Source organism: Dama dama, chromosome 10 (assembly GCF_033118175.1).
Source record: "Dama dama isolate Ldn47 chromosome 10, ASM3311817v1, whole genome shotgun sequence".
Classification (NCBI taxonomy): Eukaryota; Metazoa; Chordata; class Mammalia; order Artiodactyla; family Cervidae; genus Dama; species Dama dama.
The window spans coordinates 22,998,896-23,010,683 of record NC_083690.1 but is presented as its reverse complement, the minus strand read 5'-3'; the positions used below and the strand labels follow the sequence as shown (position 1 = coordinate 23,010,683).

General features: G+C 48.0%; 1 protein-coding gene across 1 annotated transcript in view; it reads right to left on the bottom strand.

Annotated features, from left to right (window-relative positions):
* Window positions 1–445: 445 nt before the first annotated feature.
* CACNG3 (calcium voltage-gated channel auxiliary subunit gamma 3) overlaps window positions 446–11,788 on the bottom strand; it is a 94,114-nt gene continuing 82,771 nt past the window's right edge. Inside the window, exons 3-4 of the mRNA XM_061153989.1 lie at window positions 6,736–6,876; window positions 446–957 (exon numbers count right to left, since the gene is read on the bottom strand). Of these exons, the coding sequence (XP_061009972.1) occupies window positions 446–957; window positions 6,736–6,876 (653 nt within the window). The remainder of the gene's footprint in view (window positions 958–6,735; window positions 6,877–11,788) is intronic.

The window sequence follows — 11,788 nt, the reverse complement described above, 5'->3', positions numbered from 1 at the left end:
TCTGGGCCACCTGGGCGGTTAAGTGGCCTGAGGATTTGCATGAGTGGACAATGGGGACACCTGTGCACACACCTGGGGATTTGGAGACCCCCCACACCGCCCCCCCTCCCCCAGCCACCACCTGTGACTTTGAGTAAAGTCCTCTTCCAAGGAGGGAAGAATGAGGAGGTCCTTCCAGTAAAGAAGGAAGAGAGGAAAACATCTGTCACAGATACACACAGAGAGAAACGACATCATGGGATTGGCTTGATAAGTGGAGGAAGGGATGGACCGGTTAGGACCTGGGCGGGGAGGAGCGAAGTGTGGGAGAGGGCTGAGTCCATTTGGTTTCATTCTTTGTAAAAAGTAATACCATCACGAGGACCATGCCATGCAACCTCAGAGACTCCTCTGTCCACTTCCCCCCGGGCTGTGCTGGGGTGGAGGGCAGAGGGCCGAGGTCAGTTCAGACCGGCGTGGTGCGCCTGTTGGCCGGATTATTATGCAACGACTCTTTGAACTCTTTGGGCGTGGAGTTGTGGAACTGTAGAAAAGCGTGGTCCCGGTCGGAGTTGAGGAGGGTCCCCATGGTGATCTTTGAGGGGTCCCGGGAGAGGGTGAACATTGAGATGTCGGTGGAAGGGATGGTGTGGAAGCCTTTGCTGATGGGGGACAGGTCTCGGGATCTGGGTTCCGTGGAGCGGGAACTCGACCGCCTCCGAAATCTATACCTGTAGGGTGGAAGGCGAGCGAAGGTAGATTTCTTCAGGAGCTCCGAGTGGGATTTGGCACGTAACTGCTGATGCTTTTCTATATAGATGTGCACGGCGACAACCCCCACAATTTCCGCGATGATGAAAGAGAAGGCTCCGAAATAAAAGGACCAGCCATAGGAGTAGCTCTTTTTGGAGTCACGCTGCCCAGGGTCTCCAGCGTTGGCTGATATATAAACTATGATGCCGATGATGTTGCTTAACCCTAAGAGAAGGGGAAAGAAAAATACATCCTTTATAAACCTCAGAGGTAACTGTCACTTTTAGGCTTGAACTATTTATTTTGAAAATGTGGAGATGACAGGGAGAGAGGAGAATGGATTTATGGCTGGAAATCCAGCTGCTGAACTCTTCTTGCAGGGTCTGTCTGTGAGGAAATGAAAAGGATGGATCTGCTGATCCATCCCCGGTGGGAAGCATGTAGCTCAAGAATACACCGTACTCCTCCAACAAGTGCAGAAGAACTCAGAGTGCACATATTTTCCCTTAGAAACAATTCATTCCATCAAAACTTAGTCTTTGGCACTAAGTCATGAGAATGGTAAAATGAACGAGATACAGATCCTTGCCCTTGAGTTCCTCACCATTAGTAGGAAAAACTGACATGTAAATGCAATTACAGCAGAATACAGTAAGGGCTCCACCAGAGACACATGTAAAATGGTTCAGGAGCAAAAAGAGAGGATGACTAAGCCACTTTGTCCTGAAGACAAGGTGACGTTTGAGCAGATCCTGAACAGCTCCTGGCTCACTGGGAGATGAAAGGCTATTGACAACAGAGTTGAGAATAACTTAGAGTAGAAGTCTCGCCTGGATGATGGGAAGGTTGATGGCAGCTTGAGCCTCAATAAGAGGCAGCAGAGAGAAGAGGCTTAGAGAAGAAGAGTGGGGTTAGAAGTGTTTATTGAGAGTCCAAATAGGGCTGCCCAGTGGATATTTCTGGGTCTGGAGCTGCAGTTTGGAGAAAGAATGATCCATGGGTAAGGGACAGTAACTAACTATATCTTTTTATCTGCACAGGGGGATACAATAATGTTTTAAATTAGCTATTGTTCAAACATCAGAAATTGGGGAATGTGAAGCTGTTGTTCCCAGCAGGCAAGGTCTGCAGACTTGGTGTCCCCAAGTGCCAACAGGATAGTTCTGGAAAGAGCTGCCCAGTCACTTGGAGAGAAATTGATTCTCTAGGGAGTAGTAAGAAGGAATGAAAGAACCTGAGGGTCTGTGGCTGCTTCTCTCACATGATTGTCCAAAGATGACGATATGTCTTTGTGTCTCTTTGCTTTAAGGGCCTCATCTGAGCCTTATACCAGTAATGACGCAGGGAGGCTTGTACATCAGGTGGAGTCTCCTAGCCTACAAACCCAGGCTGCCTCTAAATGGGAGTTGTCCCTTGTTACAGTTCCCAGTGCATACGTGCTAAGTCACTTCAGTCATGTCTGACTCTTTGTAACCCTGTGGACCGTAGCCCACAATGTTCCTCCATCCATGGGATTCTCCAGGCAAGAATACTGGAGTGCATTGCTGTGCCCTTCTCCAGGGGATCTTCTGGACCTAGAGATCCAACCCAAGACTCTTATGTCTCCTGAATTGGCAGGCTGCTTCTTTACTACACAGTTCCCTGTACTAGTTGGTAAATAACCATTTCCACTGGCCTGCTGAGTATCCCCACCATTAAATACCTCATACTCTTCCTGGGGATCCTCAAGATTTCCCCAGAGTCCAACAACCAAAGAGTTAAAGTGTGTTTTTTGTTGTTGTTGTTGTTGTTGTTGTTCTTTTTAATTGGGGTATAGTTGCTTTGGAACTTCCCACTAGTACTAAAGAATATGCCTGCCAATGCAGGAGACCCAAGAGACGTGGGTTTGATGCTCTGGAGTGGGAAGTGGCAACCCACTCCAGTATTCCTGCCTGAAAAACTCCATGGACAGAGGAGCCTGGCAGACTACAGTCTATGGGGTTGCAGAGAGTCGGACACGACTGAGTGACTGAGCAGCATAGTTGCTTTACGATATTGTATTAGTTTCTGCTGGACAACAACATGAATCACCTATAGGCCTGCATATATCCCCTCCCTCCTGGACCTCTCCACCTCCTACCACTACCACCCATCTAGGTCACCACCGGGCACCGAACTGAGCTAGTAGGAACCTACAGTAGGTTCCCACTAGCTATCTGCTTTATGCATGGCAGTGCACATAAGTCAGTCCCAATTTCCCAGTTCATCCCCACACCTCAGATCCACACGTCCATTCCCTACATCTGCGTCTCTACTCCTGCCCTGCAAATAGGTTCATTTGTATAAAGGGTTAACGTTTGGCACAGCAAGGCCATTCCATTCTACTGCAGTGCTACCGTTCTGATTGGCTGGTGCTCATGCATTAAAGGGATTCCTATTTTGAATATGACCTCTGGTCACACTCCATCTAGGACTCTCCCCTAGAAGGCAGGGCCAGGGTCTGCTTCTTCCCTGTCTCCTCTTGGCTTTACCCAGCACAGGCACTCAGCAGGTAGGCAGCGGATTCTAATCACTGAGCTATTTCTTCATATGGGGGTTGACACGGCCAGCCCTGTGTCAAGCTGCAGAAAACCACAGGGTGAAAAAAAAAAAAAACGGCTCCTCTTTCTGGAGTGTCAGTTTGGCTTGAAGATGAGTAGGGAAGACACATTCTTTTATATTAAAATGAACATGGATATAATAAGGAGAAGAGAGCAGAATTCACATGAATTTTTAAGTATAAATGGGAGACAGACTTCAAAGACATTTCAGCTCATGGAAGGCAGCTTCTGGTGATGCCCCCTGACTCCCCAGGGCCACATTTTTCACTCTCCTCTGCCTGCAGGGAAATTTTGGTGGCAAAGTTTGAGAAGCCCTGGAAAGAAGTCTTGCTGGAAAAAAAAAAAAAAAGCTCAAAGAGATACTCGGATGTCATCGCAGGCTAAAGGAGGTGACAAGCCAAGCGAGTTGCCGCTTATTTCTAGGGCATTGATGATATGCCAGGCGTTGTGCAAAGTCTTTACGTGCATGATCTCAATTAATCATTGCAACAGTCCTGCTTTAAAGAAAAACAAAAAACCAAAAGAACTTTTTTTACAGTTGAGGAAACTGGGACACAGAGAAGATAAATAACTTCCCAAGTCAACACAGCTGGGAAATGGTGTGTGTGCTTGTGCTAAACTGCTTCAGCTGTGTCCGACTCCTTGCGACCCTTTGGACTGTAGCCCACCAGGCTTCTCTGTCCATGGGATTCTCCAGGTAGAAATACTGGAGTGGGTTGCTATGCCTTCCTCCAGGAGATCTTCCTGACCCAGGGATTGAACCAGTGTCTCTTAAGTCTCCTCCATTGGTTCTTTACCACCTGGGAAGCCCTGGGAAATGGCAAAGGTGGAGTTTGAACCCTGGACTGTTTCTTAAAACCTCCTTGAGCGTAGATCTAGCTAGGTTTCTTCATTGCTCTGGTCTTATCTCCTTGCCCAGAGCCTGACCCAAAGCAAGAGCAGAGTACATATTTGTTGAATTGAATCAACATGAGCATTAAATGGTACAACGTATATAATGCCAGCTATTGTGCATCCTAGGTGGTGCTAGTGGTAAAGAACCTGCCTGCCAATGCAGGAGACATTAAGAGATGCAGGTTTGATCCCTGGGTTGGGAAGATCCCCTGGAGAAGGACGTGGTGACCCACTCTAGTATTCTTGCCTGGAGAATCCCAAGGAGAGAGGAGCCTGGTGGGCTACAGTCCATGGGGTCACAGAGTCGGACACGACTGAAGTGACTTAGCACGCACTATGCATCCCACAGTTACTGCCAGCTGGATGCAGTTCTAGGCATTTTCCACATACTAACTATTTACTCCTCTGAGCAGGCTTAAGAGGTAGAGCCATTATTACCCCCATTTTTCAGATGAGGAAACTGAGGCACTGATTGGTTAAGAGACTTGCCTGAGGTTACCACCCAAGGAAGTGGTAGAACCACGATTTGCCCCGGGCAGCCTGACTTCAGAGCCCATGGTCTTGAGTATAATGCCCAGTTCCTGGCACATAGTAGATACTCAATAAAGGGTTGTTGACTGCTTGCCAGAAATCATTGAACCTTAGAATAACTGAGGAAAAGAGCCTTAGGGAGTGCTGAGTCCTACTTTCCTTTTGTAGGTGGAAGAACTGAGGCTCTTTAGGGTCCCCAGGGAGGTCAGTGGTGGGGGGATAGCTAGGATTAGACCCCCAGCTTCTGGCTCCCCCTCAGGGCCTTGTTGCTGCCCCTCGTGTTCCCCGGTTCCCGTGGGTCTATTCTACCTGCTGTCTCTCACAACACCCTTTGTGACAAGACGTTTGCTGGTGACACACTCTCCCTTCACAATCCCCTTGGGGGACAAAATAATGATCTTCTCCTGTTTAGGAAACCCTCATGTCAGCACAACACAGCATCCTCTGGGTCAGAGACCGGGAGGTCTGGAGGGGCCCCCGACAACTAGAACGTGCCTCAAAGCAATGCAAGGCCCTGGGTTTGCCAGCTGTTAGCGTCTGTCCACACAGAGTGTCACCTTTAATAAGATCATAGGCTGATCTTATTCTCCTGACAAGATGGTCTGTGGCTCGAGTTGCTTCCCAGACACTCAGCACTGGATTCCGCCCACCTTCCCCATTTCCGAGAAGGGAAAAGAGTAGGGAGGAAACAAAAAGATCCTAGAGGGGGCTGGGCTTCCAACTTCAGAACTATTGTGTTGCTTTTACCTTGCTGGAAAATAATATTGTGCTTTTTACTTTCAACCTCCTTCCAACAGCCCTATGAAATAAGTACTGGTACTTTTACCCCCATTTCACAGTTGAGGAAATCAAGCTACAGGGAGTTGGTAACATTCCCAGGGCCCCACAAGTTTAGCCAGAATTCAAATCCAGGCAGGTAAGCTATTCTTTTTCTGTGGTTCTTGTTTCGTCGCTAAGTCGCACCTGTCTCTTTTGCAACTCCATAGGCTGTAGCCCGCCAGGCTCCTCTGACCATGGGATTTCCCAGGCAAGAATACTGGAGTGGGTTGCCATTTCCACCTCCAGGGGATCTTCCCCCCCCAGGGATAGAAACCCACATCTCTTGCATTTCCTGCATCGGTGGGCGGATTCTTTAGCACTATCGCCACCTGGAAAGCCCCCATCTGCTTCTACCCCAGTAAATATTCTGCCATTATGGGTTAAAGTCTGGAGGTCATCATCAAAGAGTCAAGCTCTATTCCCTCTTTTCATCTCTAAAGCATTTCATTCAGATGGCATTGACTGAAGGCTGGGGTGGGAAAAGACTGTAAAGCGATGGAGGCGTGGAAACCCAAAAGGGAGGAAGATGAGGGGGGTGGAGGAGGGATGGAGATAAAGAAGGAGAGAGGAGGCAGAAACAGGACCCGTTCTCGAGAGTTTCTCATCCTCCTTACCACCCTCTGCCACCTTCCAGTCAGAGGGGCTATTGATAAGATCTTCCCTGAGAGCATCTGAGGCTGCTGGGTTTTCTGTTGTTCCCAGAGATGCTCTGGACAGCCTGAGGATTTGAGGGCTTGAAGAGCTGTGACCAATAGTTCACCAGCAAACCCAGGTCTCACAGGGCCAGAGATAGTGTATGACCATATCCAAGTGAACAGAAAGTTGGACCCCTTTGCAACACACCGGACTCATCTCTCGGGTCACGCCTTACACACACCATACACGCTCCCTGCCCACTCTTGAGCAGACATACAAGGCACACTCTTATTAATCATTCTCCCATCTCTGAGCTGACCTAAGTACCTCATATCCTCCTCATCTTCCCTCCGTCCACTCTCCAGCTAGATTGTCAGCATCTTTGGTTCTTATTAAAGCCTTTGGTTCTCATTCTTAGCACACAGGTCGAACATTGTCTTGCCCCTTCCCTGGAGGGAACCCTGAATAGCATGGCTTTGTCCTTCTGGCCCTGGCTCAGGTTTGGTGTCTGTGATGCTCTCCGGGCGGAGGCCAAGGTGCTCACCTGCAGAGACAAAAAAGATGCCCGCGCTGAGGATGACATTGTGTCTGCTGCGGTGGAACTCGCTGGCTGCCACGCAGAGCCCGCCGAAGAAGAGCAGAGTGACGCTGAGGATGGGGAAGACGCTGGAGGCTCTCACAGCCCCTGCAGAGAGAAGGAGAGAGGGTTCTGCCTGCACCCAGCCAGCCCTGGGATCCCCCTCCATGGGCATGGGGGGTGACTGGTTGGAGGACAGCACATGAGCAGGAGGAGTCTACATCTAACACCCTGGGCTTGGGGTTAATGGTCTGTAGTCATCATCCTGAAATGTATAATAGCCTTATCTTTGAATGTATTTTTCAAATAAGTCTGATGGGGCAATGGAGCATGCGCCATGGGCTTCGAACCTTGACTCACATGGCATCCCACTCCCAGCCACATTGCTACCTCCCGTTCTCCTTGGGGTGGTTCCTAGCTGCCCCCTCCCCCACGCAATCAGTGACCGCTGCCACCCTTGGCTCCTGGGCATGGACACGGGGAGAATCAGGGTTGGGTGCAAGCCCTGGGCATCCTTGAGAGTCCTCATGCTGGAGGGAGAGTGACATTACATAGCAAGTAAAAGACACCAAGACGGGTGCAGAGAGAGAAGGTAGAAGAAGGGAAACAGCATTTTTGGCCTGCGTTTTGAACCAGAAACCCAGGATTTTCATTTTGCCCTGGGCTCTGCAATTTAGGTAACCAGCAGGGCATCCTGGGATTCCCAGTAGATCACAAGCTCTCTTTCCCAAAACACAGGTACATTCGCTGAGTACTGAGTCTGGCAATGACCATGCAATATCTATTTAGTCACTGGATAAACACACGAATTTAGATATTCATTCATCAAGGCTTCTTGGGCACATACAAAATGCCAGGGGCTCAGCTGGGTCCTGGCATACTGGCAGAAATGTTTAACTACCCCAAGGGGCACAGGTGTGGCCCTTCAAAGGGGAAAAAGGGGATGCTAGCTGAGGCCCAGGGCAAGTCTTTGAAACAAGTGTGTTAGCTCTTGTTGCTGGATCACAAAGAGGCCCTAAGGTTTTGGCAGAAGGGGCTTTCAGGTGGGGATCCCAGTATTTACCCAACCAGCATTAGAGTATTTCGTAGAATACTTGGGCCAGAATTATTCTGCCTTCACTGAGGTACAAAAGAGCTAAGGTCTCACCCTTACAGGGCTTACATTCTATCAGAGATGACGGGTAGGAGCTGCTACCTAATTTGCAGGGCCCTATGCAGGATGAAAATGCAAGGCCTCTTATTCTAAAATTACTAAGAATTTCAAGATGGTATGGTGACTAGACTTATCACGGCAATCATTTTGAAATGTATAGAAATATCAAATCATTTTGTTATGTAACAGGAACCAACATAGCGTTGTAGTTCAGAAAGTGAAAATCACTCAGTCATGTCCAATTCTTTGCGACCTCATGGACCCCAGTCTATAGAATTCTCCAGGCCAGAATCCTGGAGTGGGTAGCTGTTCCTTTCTCCAGCAGATCTTCCTGAAGCAGGGATCTAACTGGAGTCTCCTGCATTGCAGGTGGATTCTTAACCAGCTGAGTTACCAGGGAAGCCCCAATTGTAGGTCAGATCTACTTCAAAAACAAACTCAGAGGAAAACAGACCAGATTTGTGGTTACTAGAGGTGGGGACTAGACAGAGGGGGAATGAAATGAAGGTGGTCAAAAGGTAGAGACTTCCAGCTTATAAGAAAAATAAGTACTATGGATTTAATGTGCAGCATGGTAAATAAAATTAACACAGCTGGACATTATACATAAAAACTGAGAGAGTAACTCCTAAGAGTTCTCATCACAAGGAAACATAATTTTTTCTGCTTCTTTAATTTTGTGTCTATATGAGATGGTGGATGTTCACTAAACATACTGTGGTCATCATTTCATGATGTATGTAAGTCACACCATGATGCTGTATACCTTAAATCTATACAGCGCTGCATGTCAGTTATATATAAATAAAACTGGGGAGGGGGAATGGGATAAAGGTGACTATCAAAGTCTTCTGTAAAAAAAGAAGACTTCCAAGATAGAGCAGAGCATGGGTCCAGGTGGGGGCTCTTGAAAAGTGGGGCTGATGTGGCTGAAAGGGCTGTAAGCACCCAGACTTGAGCTGACCGTGGCATGGACCCGGTTGTAGATGGGTGGTGAGAGACTCAGGATGTATTTTGCAGGCAAATCCTAAAGAACTGACAGGGGGATGTGATAGAAAGAGGTGTTGAGAGTGACTCGAAGGCCTGGTGCTTAGTGGCTGAGCAGACAGTAGCGTCTTTAAAATCATGGTGCATGTGCAGGAGAAGTAGGGCAGCAGAAAAAGGTGGTCAGTGCATTTTTGGCTTTGAAGTTCAAGCTCAGTGATCGGAACTTCTCGCCCCGGGGGGTTTTCTCACGGATTCAGCTGCAGCCCTTCCTATTGCTACAAAGTGGCAGTTCGCACATTCCAAATGCAGCGGGCTGGCCTCTGCTTTTGTTGTTGCTATTGTTTTGTTTTGTCTTTTTCTCAGAAAAAGTTTTCTGCAAGTTTGGTAGCTGATTTGGGATCTGCCTGGGAAGTCCGATGGAGCAGAACTAGGGTGGGTACATTCTCTTCATGAAAAGAAGAAAAGGAAAAAATTCTAGTTTTGTTTAGGGATGACCACTCCAAGTCACCCAGGGTTGGGGTCTGGGCAGACCAGGATCCCAGTAACTGTCCCCTTTGTGATAGGGAAGTTTTGGGAGGGGCTTCAAACTACCTAGAAACCTCGATAGGAGACCTGAAGCATGAAGGGAGGGGTTCTGGCTGTCCTGACCGCTGGGAGGGTGATTAGATCAGTCCCCATTCTGGCTTCAGGTCAGTCAGTCACTGTTCAGGAGTCCTGGGCTAAGCCTGGCTTGCCCTGCACATCTGGGGTCCCACACAGGCTTGCAAGAGGCAGGACGGGTCCTGGTTCCTCTAGTGTCCATGTCAAGGGGTATCCTGGGAAGTAAGCTCTGGGGTCTTTGGCAGGCATAGCTTATTTATAGCATCTAAATATTGACCCACATGGCCTATGAGTTTCCACGTGAACCTTGGCCCTGGGCCCCACAAATATTAGGAGTGGGTCTACCCCCAGTGATATCCAGCAGTCGTTAGGAACTCTTGCACAAATCTCTAAAGCAGCCGTTTGCATTGTGTCCTTGATGGGAATTGCTGGAATATTCAATGTGATGAGTTCAACTGATTAAAGGAGAGCACCTTAAAAACAATTTTTTAAAAAAAATTTCAAAGTATGATTACAGCGTGATTATGCCCGAAGGAGATGATCTGAACGTTGGAAGCTACTGAATTGCGTTGGTTGTGTGTATTTGCGATGTGTGGCTGTGAGATGTGGGAAAGTAGTTGCTTCCTATGTGGGGTGGGAACCATCTGGAAACCACGTGGTGGCCAGATCCCATCTCTGCCCCACAGGCAAGATCAGAGCAGGTTCTAAAGACTGGCTATAGGTGCCAGCCTCATACAGGACGTGCTCTGCTCCCACTTTCTCCTAAGTCAGGTGGTCTACCCTGGATTCATTCATTGTTTTTTTCTTTTGGCTGTGATGCATGGCTTGCGGGATCTTTGTTCCCTCACCAGGGATCAAACCCCAGCTTCAACAGTGAAAGCGCCAAGTCTTAACCAATGAACCGCCAGGGAATTCCCAACCTTGGCTTTGGTTTATCCAGATGAACAAGAAGGTTTTTGTTTGGCTTCAGGACAATTAAAGAGGTCTTACTGTCTTCTTTCCCTGTTTCTCCTTCCTAATCTATATGGGGCTAAGCTACGGTCCTAAGAGTGGGGAGGGAAGCTTGTTCCAGGGTAATTTCACCTTCGGAGTCTGAGCAGGGCTTGGCCAGGTCCAGTGCTATGTTAGGGATTTCTCTAGTCTAGGGATCCCCAACCTACAGGCCCTGGACCACTTCCCATCTGTGGTCTGTTAAGAACCAGCCTGCACAGCAGGAGGTGAGCGGCGGGCCAGTGAGTGAAGCTTCATCTGTATTTACAGCCGCTCCCCATCACTCGCATTAATGCTTAAGGTCTGCCTCCTGTCAGATCAGTGGCGTTAGATTCTTATAGGAGCCGGAACCCTATTGTGCTTGAATCTTCCTGAAACTATCCCTTCCACCCCGCTATCCTTGCTGTCCATGGAAAAATTGTCTTCCACGAAACCAGTCGCTGGTACCAAAAATGTTGGGGACCACTGCTCAAGTCAACAGGACCTGTGGACTAGTAAACCTTCTGGTGTAGGTTTAAGCTGTAACCTCCCCAACCACATATGAGAAAGAAGAAAGACCAGACAAATCAGTGTGGAGATTCCCATCCTCCTGGGGTGTGGTCGCAGCAGGAGCTGACAGCATGTGGACTGGATGGGCTGGAGACCCCTGGCCCCAAGTGACCGGGTCAGGGATTCCAAAATTCCCAGCAGGAAATTCGTGTGCTTGGGACGGTCCCTCCTTAACCTGGTTCTGTGGCTGATGGTGAGGACCCTCACCTTCCAAGAGGGGAGAGATATATTTTGTTGGAAAAGAGGTGCATCTCTTAGAAGAATTTAAAATCAGTTTTGCAAGTTGTGAAATAGAAATCACTGTTCTGTTTCATCCCCAACAGGGCAAACATCAAAATAGGGAAGGAAAATAAAAACTTAGGTACTCTGGTAAAACCCCACTTGTGATGGCTTTAGCATCATTCTTTTTTGATGAAGTCCAAGTATTAATAATCTATGTCATCCCCCAAACTCTGGTCAAGTTCCCTCTCTAAATGGGGCTTCTATTCCCACATCAGATCTTTTTGAGCTGCTCATATAAACCCTAGGCAGCATTGGACAAATCCAAGTAGTTGAGAAAAGAAAAATAATATGTTTACGTTTTAAAATTTAGCTTAGAAGTGTCTGTTTCTTTCAAACTGATCCCCCAGCACCACTTATACTGTTATGTGATTAAAGGCTCATATGAATACCCACAGCCCCTCTGCAGACTAGAAAGCTTGAGTAGAACGAAAACTGATTTTAATTGTAAAACACTCTGCT